The 22615-nt window shown below is 41.9% G+C and overlaps 1 protein-coding gene across 1 annotated transcript in view; it reads right to left on the bottom strand.

Moving 5' to 3' along the window:
• Nucleotides 1–22615, bottom strand: part of LOC132815125 (laminin subunit alpha-3-like) — a 364209-nt gene that overhangs the window by 271578 nt on the left and 70016 nt on the right. Inside the window, exons 3-6 of the mRNA XM_060823918.1 lie at nt 18507–18624; nt 3836–3954; nt 1337–1507; nt 1089–1186 (exon numbers count right to left, since the gene is read on the bottom strand). Of these exons, the coding sequence (XP_060679901.1) occupies nt 1089–1186; nt 1337–1507; nt 3836–3954; nt 18507–18624 (506 nt within the window). The remainder of the gene's footprint in view (nt 1–1088; nt 1187–1336; nt 1508–3835; nt 3955–18506; nt 18625–22615) is intronic.

Below are 22615 nucleotides of genomic sequence, written 5' to 3' on the forward strand. Positions count from 1 at the left end.
CCTCCTTTAACACTCTCCTTAAAAACATTTCTTTTATCTTGCTTTGGGCCACTTATTTTTTTAACAAACAACCTGAAATGAATTTATGAATGGTATTTTCTATGCAGATAAATGTTTAACGTTTCAACATTTCCACTATCATTATAGTTGAAAATTTTCAAGTTACAGGTTGAAATAAATAAGTTTTTGCTGCAAACGTTTCGTTCCCTGGCTAGGGAACATCATCAGTGCTGTTGGAGCCTCGTGTGAAGCGCTGCTTTGATGTTTCTTCCGGTATTTATATTGGTTTGTTCTTGCCGCTTCCGGGTGTCAGTTTCAGCTGCAGTGATTTGTATGTGGGGTCCAGGTCGATGTGTCTGTTGATGGATGTTCTTGCCGTTTCCGGGTGTCAGTTTCAGCTGTAGTGGTTTGTATATGGTGTCCAGGTCAATGTGTCTGTTGATGGAGTTTGGGGATGAATGCCATGCTTCTAGGAATTCTCTGGCTGTTCTCTGTCTGGCTTGTCCTATGATAGTGGTGTTTTCCCAGTCAAATTCATGTTGCTGGTTGTCTGAGTGTATGGCTACTAGAGATAGCTGGTCGTGTCGTTTTGTGGCCACAAAACGACACGACCAGCTATCTCTAGTAGCCATACACTCAGACAACCAGCAACATGAATTTGACTGGGAAAACACCACTATCATAGGACAAGCCAGACAGAGAACAGCCAGAGAATTCCTAGAAGCATGGCATTCATCCCCAAACTCCATCAACAGACACATTGACCTGGACACCATATACAAACCACTACAGCTGAAACTGACACCCGGAAATGGCAAGAACATCCATCAACAGACACATCGACCTGGACCCCACATACAAATCACTGCAGCTGAAACTGACACCCGGAAGCGGCAAGAACAAACCAATATAAATACCGGAAGAAACATCAAAGCAGCGCTTCACACGAGGCTCCAACAGCACTGATGATGTTCCCTAGCCAGGGAACGAAACGTTTGCAGCAAAAACTTCCAGCTCGGCGAGCAGAACCACAACAACGGATACCCGAGCTACAAATCTTCAATCAGATTTTGAAATAAATAACTTACTGGAATGGGTTTTCTGGGTTCTTTGCCTGACAACTGTCAGCATGCCCATTGCAAACACATCGGCCTCCAACACTGATGTCCTTGATGCTATAGTAATACTAAGGAAACAAACAAAATGAATGACTAAACATTACCTCCATTCATTTCACTTTCCAGAAAGACTTACAGGAAAACTTCTGCCCTTATAGGATGCAAGATCCTATAATCTCAAAACAAAGTTTGGCTTCTGTAGTCAGCACTGCACCTACCCTTCGAGTGACTGTGGGATCCTTTTGAGTCTTGGAAATTAGATGACCCAATAAAGTGTTGGTCCTAAGAAATCGTAGTCGGATGTTTGTAGCCTTTGTGAATTCTCTTAAGACAGGAGAATCATTGAAGTTTGTGGATCCTGGACGACCATTCACCAAAGATATAACAATCTAGGGACAATATTATCATTAGACGATGGCACAGGTTTACCATGTATATCAAGCAGAAGTTATTTCTAATGCACTAAGCAGAATCAGAGAACATTCAGCACATCATACCCACTTTGAAGAGGTATCGATTAATCCCAATTCCTGTGCTCTTTTCTAGAGTGATAGTCATAGTGTCATAGACACGTACAGCACAGAAACAGACATTTCGGTTCAAATCACCCATGCTGGCCAGATATCCTAATCTACTCTAGTCCCATTTGCCAGCATTTGCTCCATATCCTTCCAAACCCTTCCTACTCACATACCCCATCCAGGTGCCTTTTAAATGTTGCAATTGTACCATGTGGAAGAAGTGGTGTTGGACTGAGGTGGACAAAGTTAAAAATCACACAACACCAGGTTATAGTCCAACAGGTTTATTTGGAAGCGCTAGATTTCGGAGCACTGCTCTTTCATCAGGTGGTTGTGGAGTGTAAGATCATAAGACACAGAATTTAGAGCAAAAGATTACAGTGTCATGCAACTGAAATGATATATTGAACAAACTTGGATTGTTGCTAAGTCTTACATCTTTTAGAATGGGTTGCAGGTTTCGGTTCATTAATATGTAAATCCCAGACCTCCTTTTAAATCACCTCCTTGAGATAACTTAAGGTTTTATAGCAAAAGTTGACATCTCAGCTCAGACAATGCATTAAATGTATGAGGTCAGAGGCTGTCCATATCCCAATCTTGAGTCATACTGTTCTATTTCCAAAGTGGAATTTATATTTATCCATTTATCCAAATTAAACTCTATCTACCATACCTCAGCCCATTGGCCCACTTGATCAAGATCCCTTTGTAATCTTAGATAATCTTCTTCAACGTCTACCACACCATCAGTTTTGGTATCATCCACAAACTTACTAATCATGCTTCCTAAATTCGCGTCCAAATCATTTTTATAAATGACAAGCATCAGTGGACCCAGCACAATCTCTACAGATCACCACTGGTCACAGGTATCCAGTCCAATAAACAACCCTCCCTCATCAGGTTGAGTCCGTGATTGCAAGTTGAGTCTGTGATTAAGAAAGCGAATGCAATGTTGTCACTTATCTCAAGAGGGTTGGAATATAAAAACACCGTTGTGCTACTGAGACTTTATAAAGCTTTGGTTAGGCCCCATTTGGAGTGCTGTGTCCAGTTTTGGTACCCACACCTCAGGAAGGACATACTGGCACTGGAACGTGTCCAGTGGAGATTCACACGGATGATCCCTGGTTGGTCTAACATACGAGGAATGGCTGAGGATCCTGGGATTGTAATCACTGGAGTTTAGAAGATTAAGGGGAGACTTAATAGAAACTTACAAGATAATACATGGCTTGGAAAGGGTGGACGCTAGGAAATTTTTTCCATTAGGCGAGGAGACTAGGACCCGTGGACACAGCCTTAAAATTAGAGGGGGTCAATTCAGAACAGAAATGTGGAGACATTTCTTCAGCCAGAGAGTGGTGGGCCTGTGGAATTCATTGCCGCAGAGTGCAGTGGAGGCCGGGACGCTAAATGTCTTCAAGGCAGAGATTGATAGATTCTTGATGTCTCGAGGAATCAAGGGCTACGGGGAGAATATGGATAAGTGGAGTTGAAATGCCCATCAGCCCATGATTGAAAGGCAGAGTGGACTCGATGGGCCGAATGGCCTTACTTCCACTCCTATGTCTTATGGTCTTATCACTCTCTGTCCCCTACAGCCAAGCAAATTTTGTATCCAATTGACATGCTGTCCCTGAAACCAATGTGATCTAACTTTACCTATCAGTCTATCATGCAGAACCTTATCAAAGACTTTACTAAAGTCCATTTAGTAAATATCTGTCTCTCTGTCTTCATCTATCGTTTGGGTCACTTCTCCTTTCTAAATATTTATCCAATTCCTTTTGAAAGTCATTACTGCTTGGACATACTCTGCCTTTTCAGGCAGTGTCCAGTTCACAATAATTTGTTCAATTAAAAAGAAATTTTCTGCAATTTTCCCTTTGGCTCTTTTGCTTCATTACCTTAAATCTATATCAGTTTGAGAAACAGTTTTTCCTTCTTTACTCAAATCAAGTCATAAATATGAAAACTCTATTAATTTCCCTTTGCATCAATAGTTAGTTGAAAGAATTGGTTTCAGTAATTTTCATACAGTTATATGATTTATTTGTTTGTTACAACAGCTGAATGCAGAGAACTATTAACTCTCACCAACTAGGGGTCTGTAAAAGGAAAATTTACTTTCAGCATCTATTAGTAACCTCATCAATGAACAGTGCTTCTTGACTTTAGCCCAGCTCTTACCTCGCCATTCTCAAGAGGTAAAATCCGGGAATATTCTGTAGTGCAGATAACATCATCATCTCGTGTAATCCTCTCACGGGCATGTGTTCTAAATAAATCTTCACAATCGCGTTTGGAATCTGGAGTGTAAATTGAACAAAACCACACCTTGGTAAAACTTTCATTTACAAATAATTTGATGTCTGCCACTATGTCTCTCATTCCAAACAGCAATTGGGAGCTCTACTTGTCTGATACTCAAGTTAAAACATTCTAGATTCCTGATTAAGATTTTGCCAAGAATATTAGTCCTCTGCTGCAAATCTTTACCAAAACAAAGCTGAAGTTCACCTTGGCAAGGTAGAGTCCATTTGGAGAAATGACAGAAGGTCCCAGTACATCCAAACATACTCAGCATTTCGAACCTGCCCACCATTCAAAAGGGGATGATGGCTGATCTGACGACTCCACATTCCTGCTTATCCCCCAATGACTTTACAAACTAAGCAAACATCTTTCTCTCTATGTACTAAAAATATTCAAAGACTCTGCTTCCACCACTGTTTGAGGAAGAGAGTTCCAGAGACTCACAGTACACTGAGAAAAAAACTCCCTTCCATTTCCCACTTTACAACTACATCTCATAGAATGAATCCCTATATGCAGAAAGAGGTCATTCAGCCCATCAAGTCTGCACTGACCCTCTGAAGAGCATCCTACCCTATTCACTATAACCCCACATTTACAATGGCTAATCCACCGAGCTTACACATCTCTGGACACTAACAGTCAACTTAGCATGGCCAATCCACCTAATTGCATTTTTCAACTGAGAGAGGACACCCATGCAGACACAGGGAGAACATATCAACTGCCTGAGGGATGGAATCAAACCCAGATCCCTGCTGCTGTAAGGTAGCAGTGCTAACCATTGAGCGACCTTGGAACAAGCAATTAGCACCAGTTATGTGCTTACTAGGAATCCTATTTTTTAAAAAAACTCCAATATCACATTGATCCTTCTATAATCTATTTTTAAAAAAAACAAGTGCATGGATTTCCAAAAGATTTGAAGAAAACCAATTTTTCACAATCCTTTAAAAGTTAGATCCTGCAAACAATACTAAATATGAAGTATGTTCATTACAAAGTGTTCATTCACACAAGGAATGCAGTGATTTGTTAGGCCTCTAACAGAAGGGGTAAGTTGGTTATCAAGCCCCGCTACTCCACAAGCTGTAACAAAAGTGTAAATGTTTTCTTTAATCATCAAAATGACCAATATGTTTCTGTTTTTGACTATACAGACAATTCCCGGACTGAGAACAGGCTCTGTACTTGAGTCCATTCACAGGTCAATTTGTATGCAAATCGCAACAATGTAGGACGATATAAGGCAGCCTTTTGTATGCATTAGAAATGTTAGTATGCCAGACCTTTAAAATTACACTCCTGTATAGGATCATGTGCATAAGTACAAAAGCTCATAGGTTGGACATTTGTAAATCAAGGATTCAGAATAAATAGAACAACCACCAGGATTTTCTAATTAACTCAAAAATGATGCGATTATTAGAAACAATATTCTTACAATAACAAGTAAAACAATTTAACAGCTAAGCTACTACACAGAAAGAAAATATATTCTTTTAATGCCAGAGATACACAAATGATAAGACAAAACTGCTCTGCAGAGATGATTTAGGTTTAAATAATGTAAAGGAAAATCATAGTGGGCCAAGAATCCAAACGCAGAGTAAAAATGGGAAAACTTCCCATAGTCCATAGAGTCATAGAGACATACAGAATGGAAACAGGCCCTTCAGTCCAGCTAATTTCATGTCAAAGACATTGAAATGTTGAGAATTTCAAATGAGATGAGCTCACAAAAGGCATTGAATTATTCAATCAGCCATGATCATATTGAATGGTGGAACAGACCAGATGCTGAGTGGCCTTCTCCTGTTCCTGTGTTCCAAAATTGTCCAAATATTTACATCTCTTCCTGCTTCCTTCACATAGTTAATTTTAAGGATTATGTATTCCCAGCAGATTCAACAAAGCAGTTCACCATCACCGTCTCAAGGATAATTAGGGATGGACAATAAATGTTGGCCCAGCCAACGATACTCGCGTCCCATGCCAAAATCTTTTAAAAAATACTTTAAACTGAAGTCGCCAACTGAACTTCTGCATCTTCAATTTGACCTCACTGAGAAAGCTTTTAGTTACTTCCCAGACTAAAGTCACCCACTTTCCCGGAAATAATATCAAACCTTTCTACCCAGCTCCTTTGTAACAGCTGAGACTTTTAAGCTGAGCTTTACTCACAATTCCCATGCAGTGACAGAAGATTAGAATGAACCCTGATCTCTAATAACTAGGTTTTCTAGGTACACAGGCGGGCACAACTCTTGGCAATGCTTTCCCTCTGTTTTCTGAACTTATACCCACATGAAGCCAAGTGCTTTCACCTTCAATCACAAAGAATTTCTGGAAAAACCCCACAGATTCCCTTAATTCGATCCAAGGTTTCATTCTGAATCACTTACCTCTATAATAACAGAGGTTAGTTGAAAGGTCTGATGAATATTTAAATTAATTAACTTTAAAATTCAAAATCAAACCAGGTTTTGTGAAACTAATTCACCTCTAACAAAGGCAGGACAATGCTGCTCAGGCATCCTATCACTAGTTTTGTAGCAAAATGAGCCCATTTGCCATTTTATAGTTCTCTTTCTCTGTCCCTTCTAGTCTGACTTTATTAAACAGACACAGTTTATGCTTTAAACTGTCAACATTTGAGGTGTTCTGATAATTTCTAAAGACCAATGTTTTAATTACCTTACCTTTAAAAATTTAGTCCTCCCAAAATTGAGAATGACCTGTAAAATATTGGCTAGGAGAAAGTGAGGACTGCAGATGCTGGAGATCAGAGCTGAAAATGTGTGGCTGGAAAAGCGCAGCAGGTCAGGCAGCATCCAAGGAACAGGAGAATTGACGTTTCGGGCATGAGCCCTTCTTCAGGAACGAGGAGAGTGTGCCAAGCAGGCTAAGATAAAAGGTAGGGAGGAGGGACTTGGGGGAGGGACATTGGAAATGCAATAGGCGGAAGGAGGTTAAGGTGAGGGTGATAAGGTGAGGGTGATAGGCCGGAGTGGGGGTGGGGGCGGAGAGGTCAGGAAGAAGATTACAGGTTAGGAAGGTGGTGCTGAGTTTGAGGGTTGGGATTAAGACAAAGTGGGGGGAGGGGAAATGAGGAAACTGGAGAAATCTGAGTTCATCCCTTGTGGTTGGAGCGTTCCTAGGCGGAAGATGAGGCGCTTTTCCTTGCGCCTCATAATATGGCACTAGTTGCTGTAAGATAAGTTTAATGACCAGTGTAAATGTAGTGAATGGGCGATGGATGAATCACCGAATGGTATGATGGCAGGGCAGGTGGCTTGGTGAGGAAACTGAGTAAGTAGTTAAAGTGGCAGTTGGGTCAGCTGCTTGGAGGTCAAGTGCCAGTCTGATAGAGAGGTAGATTGGTTCAAAGCTAAAAACCGCACAACATCTTTTAGAATGATCATGTTAGTTTTGGTTCGATTAGATTCCCTACAGTGTGGAAACAAACCCTTCAGCCCAACAAGTAACCCACCCAGACCTATTTCCTTCTGACTAACATACCTAACACTGTGGGCAATTTAGCATGACCAATTCACCTGGACTGCACATCTTTCGACTATGGGAGGAAACTAGAGCACACAGAGGAAACCCACGCAATCACGCGGGAGAATGTGCAAACTCCACACAGACAGTCAACCAAGGCTGGAATCGAACCCGAGTCCCTGGCACTGTGAGGCAGCAGTGCTAACCACTGAGCCACCATGCTGCCCCACATGGTTCCTTCCTATGTAAATCCCAGAAATTTTAAAAAGTTACATTCGCAAGATCACTTTTAACAATAGGAGCCATCTCAGATAATGCATTGGAGGTGTGAAGTTAAGGTCTGAGTCCCAATGTTAGGTCAGACTGATTCTATTTTTAAAGTGTGATTTACAGAATTTTACACAGATCTACGCAGTTTTTGAGCAAAATAAAATGCAATTCTGCAAGTACAAATTCACCTCACAGGAGACTCTGTGTGTGTGTGTGTGTGTGTGTGTCACCCATAGTGCGGCATGACCCAAGGTCCCAGTCAAGGCCATTCCCATGGGTACCAAACTTGGCTATGAGCCTTAGCTCAGCCACTTCAAGGACAGAACGCCCCTGATGCTCACCTTCCACCCTACAAAACTTCGCATAAACCAAATCATCCTCTGACATTTCCGCCACCTCCAAAAAGACCCCACCACCAGGGATATATTTCCCTCCCCACCCCTTTCCGCCTTCCACAAAGACCGTTCCCTCCGTGACTACCTGGTCAGGTCCACGCCCCCCTACAACCCACCCTCCCATCCTGGCACTTTCCTCTGCCACCGCAGGAACTGTAAAACCTGTGCCCACACCTCCTCCCTCACCTCTATCCAAGGCCCTAAAGGAGCCTTCCAAATCCATCAAAGTTTTACCTGCACATCCACTAATATCATTTATTATATCCGTTGCCCCCGATGCGGTCCCCTCTACATTGGGGAGACTGGGCGCCTCCTAGCAGAGTGCTTTAGGGAACATCTCCGAGGCACCCGCACCAGTCAACCACAATGCCCCGTGGCACAACATTTCAACTCCCCCTCCCACTCTGCCGAGGACATGGAGGTCCTGGGCATCCTTCACTGCTGCTTCCTCACCACCAGACGCCTGGAGGAAGAACGCCTCATCTTCTGCCTCAGAACACTTCAACCCCAAGGCATCAATGTGGACTTCAACAGTTTCCTCACTTCCCCTTCCCCCACCTCACCCTAGTTCCAAACTTCCAGCTCAGCACTGTCCCCATGACTTGTTCGGACTTGTCTTACCTGCCTAGCTCCTTTTCCACCTATCCACTCCACCCTCCCCTCCCTGACCTATCACCTACATCCCCTTTCCCACTCACCCATTGCACTCTATGCTACTTTCTTCCCACCCACACCCTCCTCTAGCTTAATTCTCCATGCTTCAGGCTCACTGCCTTTATTCCTGATGAAGGGCTTTTGCCCGAAACATCGATTTCGCTGCTCGTTGGACGCTGCATGAACTGCTGTGCTCTTCCAGCACCACTGATCCTGAATCTGGTTTCCAGCATCTGCAGTCATTGTTTTTATCACTTTGTGTTGTTGCCTGTCGCAAAGTCTGCCTTGGAGGATGGTCACCCTCACATTCTGAGACTGAATGTGCCGAACTGCTGAAGTGTTCCCTGACTGGGAGGGAACACTCCTGGTTAATGGTTCAGGTTGGGAGACAGCTGATGAGAATAGTCAGAGGTTTGAGGGCATGTTGTGGGGGGATCAGTGAGAGTGACCAGTTGTCAATGAACAAGGGTTTCTGCCTGCCAACATCTGTACGATCGGCTCCTTTGTAGCTGTTTGTGGATGTGACTCTTTGAGCAGAAGCCATAGAACTTCCACAAAGGAAGCTGCTGTCCTTTCCTCTGCAGCAAAAAAAACCTCACACCTGAGAAAGTCAGTCTATTTCCCCTCTTCAGTTACTGTAAACTGTGTCTTCTAACCAGTACAAGTATGAACCAGTCACTCTGTTTTCAACATGCTGCTCATGTGAGTTGTACCAACAGACATGAGATCTAGCAACTCAAGATGAGACGTATGTGAGGCATTTAGTTTCATTAGACACCAGAGTGGCGGAAAGGGAGTGAATCTGGAATGGGGGAATGGGGCAATGGGGAGTGGGGGGGTGTTTCCAGAGTGGGAGTAATGGAGAGCAGGCACTGAGCACTGCCCCTTGGGGAGGGACTCAGAGAGGAGAAAGAAGAGACTGGGGAAAGGGGAGACTGGGGAAAGAGACAGTAGGTCTGGAGCAGGAAATCTTGGGAGTGAGGGAATGGGTTAGAGGCTGGAGAGAGGAAAGGTGACTGGAAGGCAAAGTGAGTTCAAAACCGGAGGGTTGGGTGGGGGTATGTATTGAGCAGGGGAGGGAGAAGCCAAGTTGAGGGGAGAAAGAGTCTGCGAGTCAAGAGCGGGAAGGGGTGAGCATGGTTGGTGCGGGGTCAGGGATATCACATCCTAGAGAGTTTAAAAGCAATGATAGGCCAATTTCTAGGGGGCAGTGTGAGGTAAGCATGGCATCAACTGAATAGCTACTCAGGAGTTTGACTCTGTATTTAATAATTCAACTTTATCTGACAAAGAAGCAGCATTCCGAAAGCTTGATATTTCAAATAAACCTGTTGTACTGTAACCTGGTGACTTCTGACTTTGTCCACCCCTGTGCAACAATAGCATCTGCACATCACAACCTTTGCTGAGTAACTTATTTAATCAATCTTCAAATTTTAATGGATACTCTTGAAGGGTTCCATGTGGAGAGGAATTGATCATGGAATTTTCAATTTCCCTTGCAATTGGAATCATTCAACATGGAAACTGATCCTTCAGTCTAACTCGTCCATACTGACCAGATATCCTAAACTGATCTAGTCCCATTTGCCAACATTTGACCCATACCCCTCAAAACCCTCCCTATTCATGTGCCATCCAGATGGCTTCTAAATATTGAACAAAAAACATTGAACAATACAACAGCCCTCCAAGCCGATGCTGATACATGTTTTGATTATAATTGTACCAGCCTCCACCATTTCCTCTGGCAACTCATTCCATACACATACTGCCCTCTGCATGAAAAAGTTGCCCCTCAGGTCCCTTTAATATCTTACACCTCTCACCTTGAACCTATGTTCTCTAGTTTTGGACTCCCCTTATCCTGGGAATAAGACCTTGCCTATTCACCCTATCCATGCCCCTCATGATTTTATAAACCTCCAAAAGGTTACCCCTCAGCCTCCGACGCTCCAGGGAAAATAGCCACAGCCTATTCAGCCTCTCCCTGTAGCTCAAACCCTCCAATCCCAGCAACATCCTTGTGAATCTTTTCTGAACCCTTTCAAATTTGTCAAGTATTTCTTATAGCAGAGAAATTAATGCAGTATTCTAAAAGCGGCCTCACTATATCCTGTACATCCACAACATGATATCCTAACATCTATACCAAGGAATCTGTAGGATCCCCATGTGCATCCTATCCACCCTGGAAAAATGACTGTCTGGCCATTGGAAGACAAAGGTGTTGTTTGTGATCGCAGACAGGGTTAATTGGGGAAGAAGGGCACCTCCAGAAGAGACTGAGGAGAAGCTTCTATGCACATCATCGCCTCCCAATGGATGCCTGCTGACACTACCCCATCTCTCTATGAGGAAGAGGCACCTGGAATAAAGTCAGCCACCTTCCCATAGCAAGAGCTACAAGCACACACAAGTCGGTTGCATGGTTTAAGCATTAAAGAATCTAATGTAGTTACTGAACATTTATAAAAGAATAATAAAAAGTCTTTTGTTCAACTACATTGGTATCAGAGGGAATTTCTTTAACTTGAGCAATAATTTAGGTTGGAATGAAGCATCATTCAACAAGGTATCCAATTCTAATGTTAGAACAATACTCACAGTGTATAAATCAGTTATAAGTCAGCATTCCATACTCTGCTGATACTGGAAAGTGTGCTGAAATACATTTAGTTCCAAATAAACTGAAAGAGAAGAGATGCACCACAACAAAGGCCAATTATCCTTTCTCTGCACTATCCAGGCTCCCAGTATGTTGGCTGGATTACCTGACCGTAACGCTCTCTTGGTCCAACCAGCTGCAAATACACATAATTGTGATTTTGTCTACTACCTCAATAACTAGACATTGTGGCCAGGAAAAGGACTGAAAAACTCCACATAGAAAAGATCCTTGTATTAAGAAAAGTAACTACAGATATAAATTTCTCTCTCACAGTGCTATTGACTTTAATGCAGTTTACTAGAATGTCTAGTAATAGAGCACATAATTATTATGAATTCCTTTACTTTGAAGGAATAAACAAAGTGTGTTTCACAGCCTCAGGATGCTTCAGTGTTTCACAGTCAATGACACACATCAAATGCTGATTGAAACATACCAGATTCTTAGGGGACTTGATACAGAAGATATGGAAATATTGTTTCCCCTGTGGGAGAGTCTAGAAATAGAGGACATTGTCTCAAAATAAGGGACTGTACATTTCAGACAAAGATAAAGAGGAATTTCTTCTCTCAGAAGACAGTGATCCTGTGTAATTCTTTACCAGAGACACTGTCAAGGCTACATCATTAACTATATTCAAGGCTGAGACAGACAGATTCTTATTCAATAATGGATTCAAGGGTTATGAGGAAAAGGCAGAGAAATGATGTTGAGGATTATCAGATCAGCTACGATCCCACTGAATGGTGAAGCAGACATGAGGGGATGAATGGCCAACTTCATCTTATGGTCATATTTGTACACAATAAAATCCCACTGAAACATTCAACTGCAATGGCTCAGTGGTGGTCGAGTAGCTCAGTGGTGGCACAGTGGCTAGCACTGTTGCCTCACAGCACCAGCGGCTCAGGTTTGATTCCCTTGGGCAACTGTGTGGAGTTTGCATATTCTTCCCGTGTCAGCATGGGTTTCCTCCCGAAGTCCAAAGATGTGCAGGTTAGGTGGATTGGCCATGCTAAATTGCATATAATGTCCAGGGAAGTGTAGGCTAGGTGGATTGGCCACGGGGAAAATGCAGGGTTACAGGGATAAGGTAGAGAAGTTGATCTGAGTAGGATGCTCTTCGGAATGTCAGTGTGGACTTGATGGTCTGAATGGCCCGCTTCCACACTGTAGGGATTCTATGATTCTAACTACTTTACCGCTCATAAATCATAAAGAAACAAAAAAACTGAAGCTGCCCAGGAATGTTTTCTCCTTATTAATTGTAATCGTAAAGGAAAAATGCAATTATTGCATATAATATCTGTTTAATGAGAATAAATCAGATGACAGGACAGAATCTGAGTATTGATGAAGAAATAAAAACTATTGAAGAATCTTAAAGTCTTGCATTCATCAGGACTGAAGCAAGGAGAGAAGCAGCTACTTATATGGCAAGAGAAAAGGGTGGTCATTGGGCAGCAAGGCAACTCTGCCTCGTCAGGGCGTTGCCATGGAAAAATCACTAGGGAAGTATCGTTCTCATGTTTAGTGTATTTCAAATAAAGCTCAACGTCTGGGCATGTTCCTTTTCCAGGCCAGGTGCCTGCCTATGAATATATACAATGTCTAGCAAGTGTAAGTGAACCACATTGTGTGCCCATCTGATAATTTTAATTCGACTATTATAATTCTTAACACGTTATAGAGGAAGTATTGCAGACAGAGGTGTAAGGTGATGCATCTTGAGTTTAAGTTTGATTTGAATTTGAGTTTGATTTATTGTCAGATGTACTGAGATATAGAGAAAAGTGTTGTTTTATGTTCTATACACACAGATCATACCATACTCTTTTCGCAGCAGAGAGCAGCGGGAGCTGGGCGGGAGTTCAGGAGGAGCGCAAAGCCGGTCGGGAAGTTAAGTGACTGCTATTAGAGTGGGTGTGTTCTGGATGTCGGATGTAAGTTGAATCAGGAGCTGAAATTGGCCTGTGGTAAAGATGTTACTACAGTTGTTATGGGGGATTTTAACATGCAGGTAGACTGGGAGAATCAGGATGGTACTGGACCTCAAGAAAGAGACTTTGTGGAGTGCCTCAGAGATGGATTCTGAGAGCAGCTGGTACTGGAGCCGACCAGGGAGAAGGCAATTCTAGATCTAATATTGTGTAATGAACCAGAATTGGTCAGAGACCTCGAAGTGAAGGAGCCATTTGGAAGTAGTGACCATAATACAGTAAGTTTCAATCTGCAATTTGAGAGGGAGAGGGTACAGTCGGAAGTGACAGTACTTCTGTTGAATAAAGGGAACTATGGAGCTATGAGGGAGGAGCTGGCCAAAGTTCAATGGTGCAATACCTTAGCATGGATGACCATGGTGGAACAATGGCGGATATTTCTGTGTATAATGCAGAAGTTGCAGGATCAGTTCATTCCTAAAAGGAAGAAAGATCCCAGGAGGAGGTATGGGCAGCCGTGGCTGATGAGGGAAGTTAAAAAACATATAAAGTTAAAAGAGAAAAAGTATAACATAGCAAAGATAAGTGGGAAAATGGAGGACTGGGAAGCTTTTAAAGAACAACAGAGGATTACTAAGAAGGAAATACGCAGAGGAAAAATGAGGTACGAAGGTAAACTGACCAATAATATAAAGGAGGATAGTAAAAGCTTTTTCAAGTATGTGTAAGGCAAAAAAATGGTTAGGACTAAAATTGGGCCCTTGAAGACAGAAACAGGGGAATATATTACGGGGAACAAAGAAATGGCAGAAGAATTAAATGGGTACTTCAGATCTGTGCTCACTGGAGAAGACACAAGCAATCTCCCTGAGGTAACAGTGACTGAAGGACCTGAACTTAAGGGAATCTGTATTTGCCAGGGTTTGGTGTTGGAGAGACTGTTAGGTCTGAAGGTTGATAAGTCTCCGGGACCTGATGATCTACATCCCAGGGTACTGAAGGAGGTGGCTCGGGAAATCGTGGATGCGTTCATGATTATTTTCCAGAATTCGATAGATTCGTAATCGGTTCCTGAGGATTGGAGAGTGGCTAATGTTATACCACTTTTTAAGTGGAAATTATAGACCAGTTAGTCTGACCTCAGTGGTGGGAAAGATGCTGGAGTCTATTATAAAGGATGAGATTACGGCACATCTGGATAGTAGTAACAGGACAGGTCAGAGTCAGCATGGATTTATGAAGGGGAATCGTGCTTGACTAATCTTCTTGAATTTTTTGAGGATGTAACTCTGAAGATGGATGAGGGAGATCCAGTAGATGTAGTGTACCTGGACTTTCAGAAAGCTTTTGATAAAGTTCCACATAGGAGGTTAGTGAGTAAACTTAGGGCGCATGGTACTGGGGGCAAAGTACTAGATTGGATTGAAAATTGGTTGGCTGATAGAAAACAAAGAGTAGTGATAAACGGCTCCTTTTCGGAATGGCAGGCAGTGACCAGTGGGGTACTGCAGGGATCCGTGCTGGGACCCCAGCTTTTTACAATATATGTTAATGATATAGAACATGGTATCAGCAATAACATTAGCAAATTTGCTGATGATACTAAGCTGGGTGGCAGGGTGAAATGTGATGAGGATGTTAGGAGATTACAGGGTGACCTGGACAAGTTAGGTGAGTGGGCAGATGCATGGCAGATGCAGTTTAATGTGGATAAATGTATGGTTATCCACTTTGGTGGCAAGAACAGTAAGGCAGATTCCTACCTCAATGGAATTAATTTAGGTAAAGGGGCAGTACAGAGAGATCTGGATGTTCTTGTACACTAGTCAATGAAGGCAATCATGCAGGTACAGCAGGTAGTGAAGGAGGCTAATAGCATGCTGGCCTTCATAACAAGAGGGATTAAGTATAGAAGCAAAGAGGTGCTTCTGCAGCTGTACAGGGCCCTGGTGAGACCACACCTGGAGTACTGTGTGCAGTTGTGGTCTCCAAATTTGAGGAAAGACATTCTGGCTATTGAGGGAGTGCAGCGTAGGTTCACGAGGTCAATTCCTGGAATGGCGGGATTACCTTATACTGAAAGACTGGAGCGACTGGGCTTGTATACCCTTGAGTTTAGAAGACTGAGGGGAGATCTGATTGAGACATATAAGATTATGAAAGGATCAGACACTCTAGCAGCAGGAAACATGTTTCCGCTGATGGGTGAGTGCCGAACCAGAGGACACAGCTTAAAAATACGGGGTAGACCATTTAGGACAGAGATGAGGAGAAACTTCTTCACCCAGAGACTGGTGGCTGTGTGGAATGCGCTGCCCCAGAGGGCAGTGAAGGCCCAGTCTCTGGATTCATTTAAGAAAGAGTTGCATAGAGCTCTCAAAGATAGTGGAATCAAGGGTTATGGAGATAAGGCAGGAACAGGATACTGATTAGGAATGATCAGCCATGATTATATTTAATGGCAGTGCTGGCTCGAAGGGCTGAATGGCCTACTCCTGCACCTGTTGTCTATTGTCTATTGTCTATACAAAGTGCATCAGAGTGACAGAACAGAATGCAGAATTGATTGTTACAGCCACAGAGAAGGTGCAGAGAGAAAGATCAGAGTTATAATTAGAGCGGTCAAATGCAAGTGGAAAGTGCACAGTAAATGGCAGGACCCTTAGAAGAATTGATATACTTTAGGGATCTTGGGGTGCATGTCCATAGCTCCCTGAAAATAGCAACACGAATGGATAAGGTGGGAAAGCAGACATTCAGCATGCTTGCCTTCATCAGTCGGGGCATTAAGTATAAAAGGTCGCAAGTCATATTGCAGTTGTATAAGACTTTAGTTTGGCCACCTATGGGGTATTGTGTGCAGTTCTGGTCACCACACAATAGGAAGGATATGGAGACTTTTGAGAGGATGCAAAAGAAATTTACCACAATGTTACCTGCGTTGGAGTGTACTAGCTATAAGGAGAAGCTGAACAAAATCTAATTATTTGCACTACAACATTGAAGGTTGAGGAGTGATCCGACATAAGTATATAAAATTATAAGAGGCACAGAAAGGATGGGTAGTTGGGAGTCTCTTTCCCAGCGTGCAAATGGAAAATAGTAGGGGATATAGGTTTAAGATGAGAGGGGAAAGGTTTAAAGGAGATAAGGAAAGTTTATTTACGTAGTGGAACGCACTACCTAGGGATGTTGTAGAAGCAAACACGACAGCAACATTTAAGAGGAATTTAGATACATGAACAGGCAGGAAATAGAGAGATATGGACCACATGCAGACAAATGGGTTTCTTTTAGAATGGCATCATGAAGCAAAGACATGGTGGGCTGAAAGGCCTGTTCCTGTGCTACAATGTTTCATGTTCAATGTTTCCTATTGTTACACATCATTTCCCATGGAAAAAAAAACTCCATTTGCCTTCCCCTTCTCCCCAGTGAACTTGGATGCTAGCTTTTTGTAATTCACGTAACTCTGGAGTACTTTGGATCACCACCCAATCAGGTTTACTCTGGGAATTGGCTGGGACTTTTAAACTTATGTTCCACTCAAAACCTCTATTTAAAGTCACCAGATCCAGGTTTGCCCTGTGTCAGGGCGGCAAAGTCTGAGCTCAATATTTCATGTCAATAATGAAAGATCTTTGAACAAGATGTTTATTCTTCTCCAAAGAGGCTGCATGTTTCCAGCATTTTGTTTTTATTCCAGGTGCCCAGCATTTTCAGTATTTCATTTTTTGATTCAGCCAAGAACTTCAAGTTGAGCTTTGAAGAACATATAGAACATAGAACATTACAGCGCAGTACAGGCCTTACGGCCCTTTATTTTGCGCCAACCTGTGGAACCAATCTGAAGCCCATCTATCCTACACTATTACATTTTCATCCATATGTCTATCCAATGTTCATTTAAATGCCCTTAAAGTTGGCAAGTCTGCTACTGTTTAAGGCAATGTGTTGCACACCCCTACTACTCTCTGAGTAAAGGAACTACCACTGACATCTGTCCTATATCTATTACCCCTCAATTTAAAGCTATGTCCCCACGTGCTAGCCATCACCATCTGAGGAAAATGGTTCTCACTGTCCAACTTATCTAATCCTTTGATTATCTTACGTGTCTCAATTAAATCACCTCTCAACCTTCTTCTCTCTAACAAAAACAGCCTCAAGTCCCTCAGCCTTTCCTCATAAGACCTTCCCTCCATACCAGCCAACATCCTAGTAAATCTCCTCTGCACCCACATCCTTCCTACAATGCAGTGATCAGAACTATGTGCAGCACTCCAAGTGCGACTGCAACAGAGATTTGTACAGCTGCAGCATGATCTCATGGTTCCGACACTCAATTCCTCTACCAATAAAAGTTAACATACCGGTACGCGTTCTTAACAACCCTATCAACCTGGGTGGCAACTTTCAGGGATCTATGTACATGGACACCAAGATCTCTCTGCTCATCTACACTATCAAGAATCTTACCGATAGCCCAGTATTCTTTATTCCTGTTGCTCCTTCAAAGTGAATCATCTCACACTTGTCCACATTAAACTCCATTTGCCACCTCTCAGCCCAGCTCTGCAGCTTATCTATGTCTCTCTGTCTCCCTACAACAACCTACAACTATCCACAACTCTATCGACCTTAGTGTCATCTGCAAATTTACTAACAAATCCTTCTACTTCTTCATCTAGGTCATTTATAAAAATGACAAACAGCAGTGGCCCTAAAACAGATCCTTGCGGTACCCCACTCGTGACTGAACTCCAAGATGAACATTTCCCATCAACCACCACTCTCTACCTTCTTTCAGCTAGCCAATTTCTGATCCACACTGCGACATCACCCTTGATCTCGTGCCTCAGTATTTTGTGGAATAGCCTACTGTGGGGAACCTTAAAAAACGCTTTGCTGAAATCCATATCCACCACATCAATCGCTTTACCCTCATCCACCTGTTTGGTCACCATTTCAAAGAACTCAATAAGACTTGTGAGGCATGAACCATGTTGACTATCCCTAATCAACTTATTCCTCTCTAGATGAAGAAACTAGTTTGTAAAAGCAAGAACAAAATAAAGTAAAATTCCGAGGTAAAAACATGTGAGACTTACGAGCGAAGTACTGCCACGGACTGTAGGATCTTCCAAAGTCAACTGATCTCTCAAGCACCCAAAGGTCAGGACGTGGAGAATTAGCAAACTTTATAAGAATATAAGCCACATGAAAAAGCTGTTAAGACAAATGATTTCATTAATATTAATATATTAGGTCCTGCAATCAAAAATATTTATACATTTGATCAATTTGCTAATCAAAACGAGTTTGTTTATCATGTACGTACTTTCATTGTACATTATATTTGAGTTTTATCAGATGTTTAAAAATTGAAACATCAATTAATTTCAGATCCAGTAAGATAAAGTATTTTGTAATTTCTATTGCTTTTTGTACCACTTACAAATTAACTTCAATACAGATAAATGCAATATAATACATTTTGGAGGAAGTATAAGGAGGTCACGTATTATATGGAAATGTGTCTGTAGTGCTAATTTTTGATTAGAAATTGTTCATCCTGGTCACACAAACAGTACAAAAAAGTCACAAATATATTAAGAGAAGATCAATTAGCCATCCTGTGGGTTGAAAGTTGCCACTAAATTTTGAGATTACGGAGAATTAAAATAGGAGAAGTGTAAGATGAACACTTGGTGGACAATAAAGTAAGACAGTGGAATCTACTAAATGAATTTGAGTGCATTGACACTGTGTTACTGGAAATGATTTACACAGTGGAAAGTACAAATTTCAACTTACACAGCAATTGCAGCTTGAATCTATTTAGTGGCTTCATTGTATTATACATTCAAAGGCATTTCACTGGTCTGTTATCAAGCATGATTTGACACTGAGTCACATAAGGAGGTAACAGGACAAATGATCAAAAGCACTTCTAAAGAGATCAGTTTTAAAGATCACTTTGAAGAAGGTAAGTTGGGTTTTTTTGATTCATTCATGGAACGGAGGCAGCACTGGCTAGGTCTGCATTTATTAGCCATCTGAAATTTCCCCTTTATCTGACTAGTTTGCCACATCATTTCAATAAGACATGAGGGACAACCACATTGCTGTGGACCTGGAGTCACATGTAAAAAACAACGGAGAGGTTGCCAAAGTCCCAAGTGACCATAGGGTTGCTTTCTCCTTCGGAGAAGATGACTGGTGGTAGTTTGACCTGAGGGTCATCACAGCTCAGGCAAGGGGAGAAGAAGAACCTTTCATGATAATCTCAGCCAGTATGAGTCCTATGGGTATCACATGTAGACCATACCGAAATTCTTCCTGAAAGGAAGGTTCTCTTGTCTTCCATGTGAACCAAGTGCAGTAAGGCTAGCTTTTAATTTCAGATTTTTATTGAATTCAAATTTCTGTTAAAGTCATATTCAAACCCATGTTGCATTGTCCTGGGGTTCAGGATATTATTTCAATGACATTACCATTATGCCACTGCCTCCCCAGCTGGAAGTGGAGAGGGTTATGGAGAAAAATTGCAGAGGTTAAAGCCTCATCTTCAAATCCCTCCATTGCTTTGACTTATCATCTTTCCAGATTTGTATGTTGATCTATTTCCAACGAAGCCTCTTGTAACTGTACAGCAGTCTGCACAAAGATTTTTCCCATGCTTCAATTAATGGATTTTCCAGGGATTTGGACTTCCATGGGATACAATGGCCTTTTAAATCATGTACAACAACATCACATTTGAGAGCATCCACTGAGAGGTCTTTTTGTGTCAGTATGCATATTTATTTTCAGGAAACAAGCCAGCTGAATATAAATCAGCTTACAAATTTTGGCAGTTATATCATTTGTTTTAATGCGTGGGGTCTGGGCGTCACTAACCAGCCAGCATTTATTGTCCATCCATAATTGTTCCTGAGAAGGGGGAGGTGTGCTGCTTTCTTGAACTGCTGCAGTACATGCCCTTAGGGAGGAAATTCCTGGATTTTGACCCAGTGACACTGAAGGAACGGTGATATATTTCCAAGTTAGGATGATGAGTGACTTGGAGGGGAACTTACAGGTGGTGGTGTTCCCATATAGCTGCTGCCCTTGCCCTTCTAGAGGACAGTGGTTGTGATTTGGAAGGTGCTATTTATGAATCTTTGGTGAATTTCTATTGCTCATCTTGTAGATAGTACACACTGCTGCAAGTGAGTGCCGGAGGTGGAGGGAGTGACTGCTTTGGATGTGCTGCCAATCAAGCTGCATTGTAATTGATGGTGAATTCCTGATGAAGGACTTATGCCTGAATCATCGGCTGCCTGACCTGCTGTGCCTTTCCAGCGCCACACTTTTTGACTTTGATCTCCAGCATCTGCAGTCCTCACTTTCTCCTTGCATCAAGCTTCTTGAGTGTTGTTGGAGCTGCACTTGTTCAGGCAAATAGGGAACGTTCCATACATTCATGACTAGTGCCTGATGGATGGTGGTCTTAAATTTTTCCAGTGAAAGTAAAGGCTAATGTTAAAAACAGCACCAAATCTTTTAATTGGGCAGTATACAGCCTTCCACATACAATAATGAGTTCAATAAATTTTAGATCATGACTGTGGCACCTAATTTCACCAATACCAAGCTTTACAGCAACATTTTCATTTATTTGTTTATTCTCCCATTAATATCCCATTTTGCATTGAGCTGTCATCTGAAAAACTGCAATGTCTTCAGTGTTTTTGACGCTCATCAATAAAACAGATGAGCTGTTCATTGTCCCAGAATCTAAGAACGATTAAAGGTAAGGCTAAGTTGAGTTTATGAAGTTACCTCATTGCATAAGGGAACACACAGGATGAGTACAGTAACTGGGCTCCCCATGTTCCTATGCTCCAATGTGCCTTAGCTTCAATGTTCATAAGACAGCTTTAACATTCTGTTTCTTTGTCCCGCAGACAGACAGTATCGATGTGTCTTGTTATCCAGAGCTACTTGTCTAATGTATCTCACAGCTATAGAAATAGAAATCTCATTTTACAACTGCCCTTGAAATGTCCAAATGTAATCCATCCCACATCAGACTGATCTGTGTATGTCAGTCAAATGTACATTCCTATTGATACAGCTGTTAATAGTACCCGACATTCATTCATTTTTATTTTCTTTTACAGTTATGGTAACATTGTTTAGGCTTTATGGGCTGCTTATCAAACTTGGAGAGCAAATGTTATGTCACACTTAGAAGTCCCAAAACATAAATGCTTTCTGTCCTCTGAAGAAAGGACTTTGTTGCATGGAGAATACAGTAACAGTACAAGAGGAGGGATGCTGTTCCAGCATGATTTTCACGGGAATGAATGATCATTACAGGTTCAACAAATATCTATTATATCTTCAATAATATTTGGTGGTACATTGTATGAAGGCTGATATTGAGCCTTGATTTGCTGTGCATTAATGTAAATGTGATTTCAACAATGGAAAGATTATCCATAAACGTCAATATGGCCCAATGCAGGCACAGACATACTTTAAGTGATGTCAGCTGGCTGCAACAGGGCATATCTATACATGTGCCGACAATGTCATCAAGTTCAATGCACAGTGATATCACCTATTAACTACTGACAGGGTAGGGCTGGGGCCCTAGGGGAGCAAAGACAAAGACCGGTGCAGGAAGTGGGATTGGGAGGGTAGGGAATGTCTGCAACAAGAGCAGGGGTTTGGTCAGGGTGGGAGAGTTGACCTACATTGAGAGGGGTAAGAGGACTGGATTAGGTGTGGGGGCAAGTGGGGTTGAAGCTTGCAGAGAAACAGGAGGTGGGTGGGGAGATGTCTGGACTGGGACCCCATGAACCTATCTTGTTTTGTTCATTTTGTGCATTAAATTTTTTTAAGAGATTATTTTAAAATCTGAAGAACTTTTCTAAACACTCATTTCCTGTAGACCCATATTTGTGATTAACTGTTGCTTTCCATCACTTATCGACAAAATTAATTTTCAATTTGCATATGTGACCTCTATAAACCACAATTGGTGGCATTTATATAAATCATAGCTTTCAAACAATGTAATCACCTTAGTATGAATTTGTGAACTGTTTATAAACGCTAGTTCTCTATAAAGGTTTATGAAAGGTGTAAAAATTGTGCCTGTGTATTTTCCTGTATTTTTAATTGAGGTCTGGAATGTTAAAAGAACTGTTTCAAAACAAGCATTGCT

This window comes from Hemiscyllium ocellatum, chromosome 4 (genome assembly GCF_020745735.1).
Source record: "Hemiscyllium ocellatum isolate sHemOce1 chromosome 4, sHemOce1.pat.X.cur, whole genome shotgun sequence".
Lineage (NCBI taxonomy): Eukaryota > Metazoa > Chordata > Chondrichthyes > Orectolobiformes > Hemiscylliidae > Hemiscyllium > Hemiscyllium ocellatum.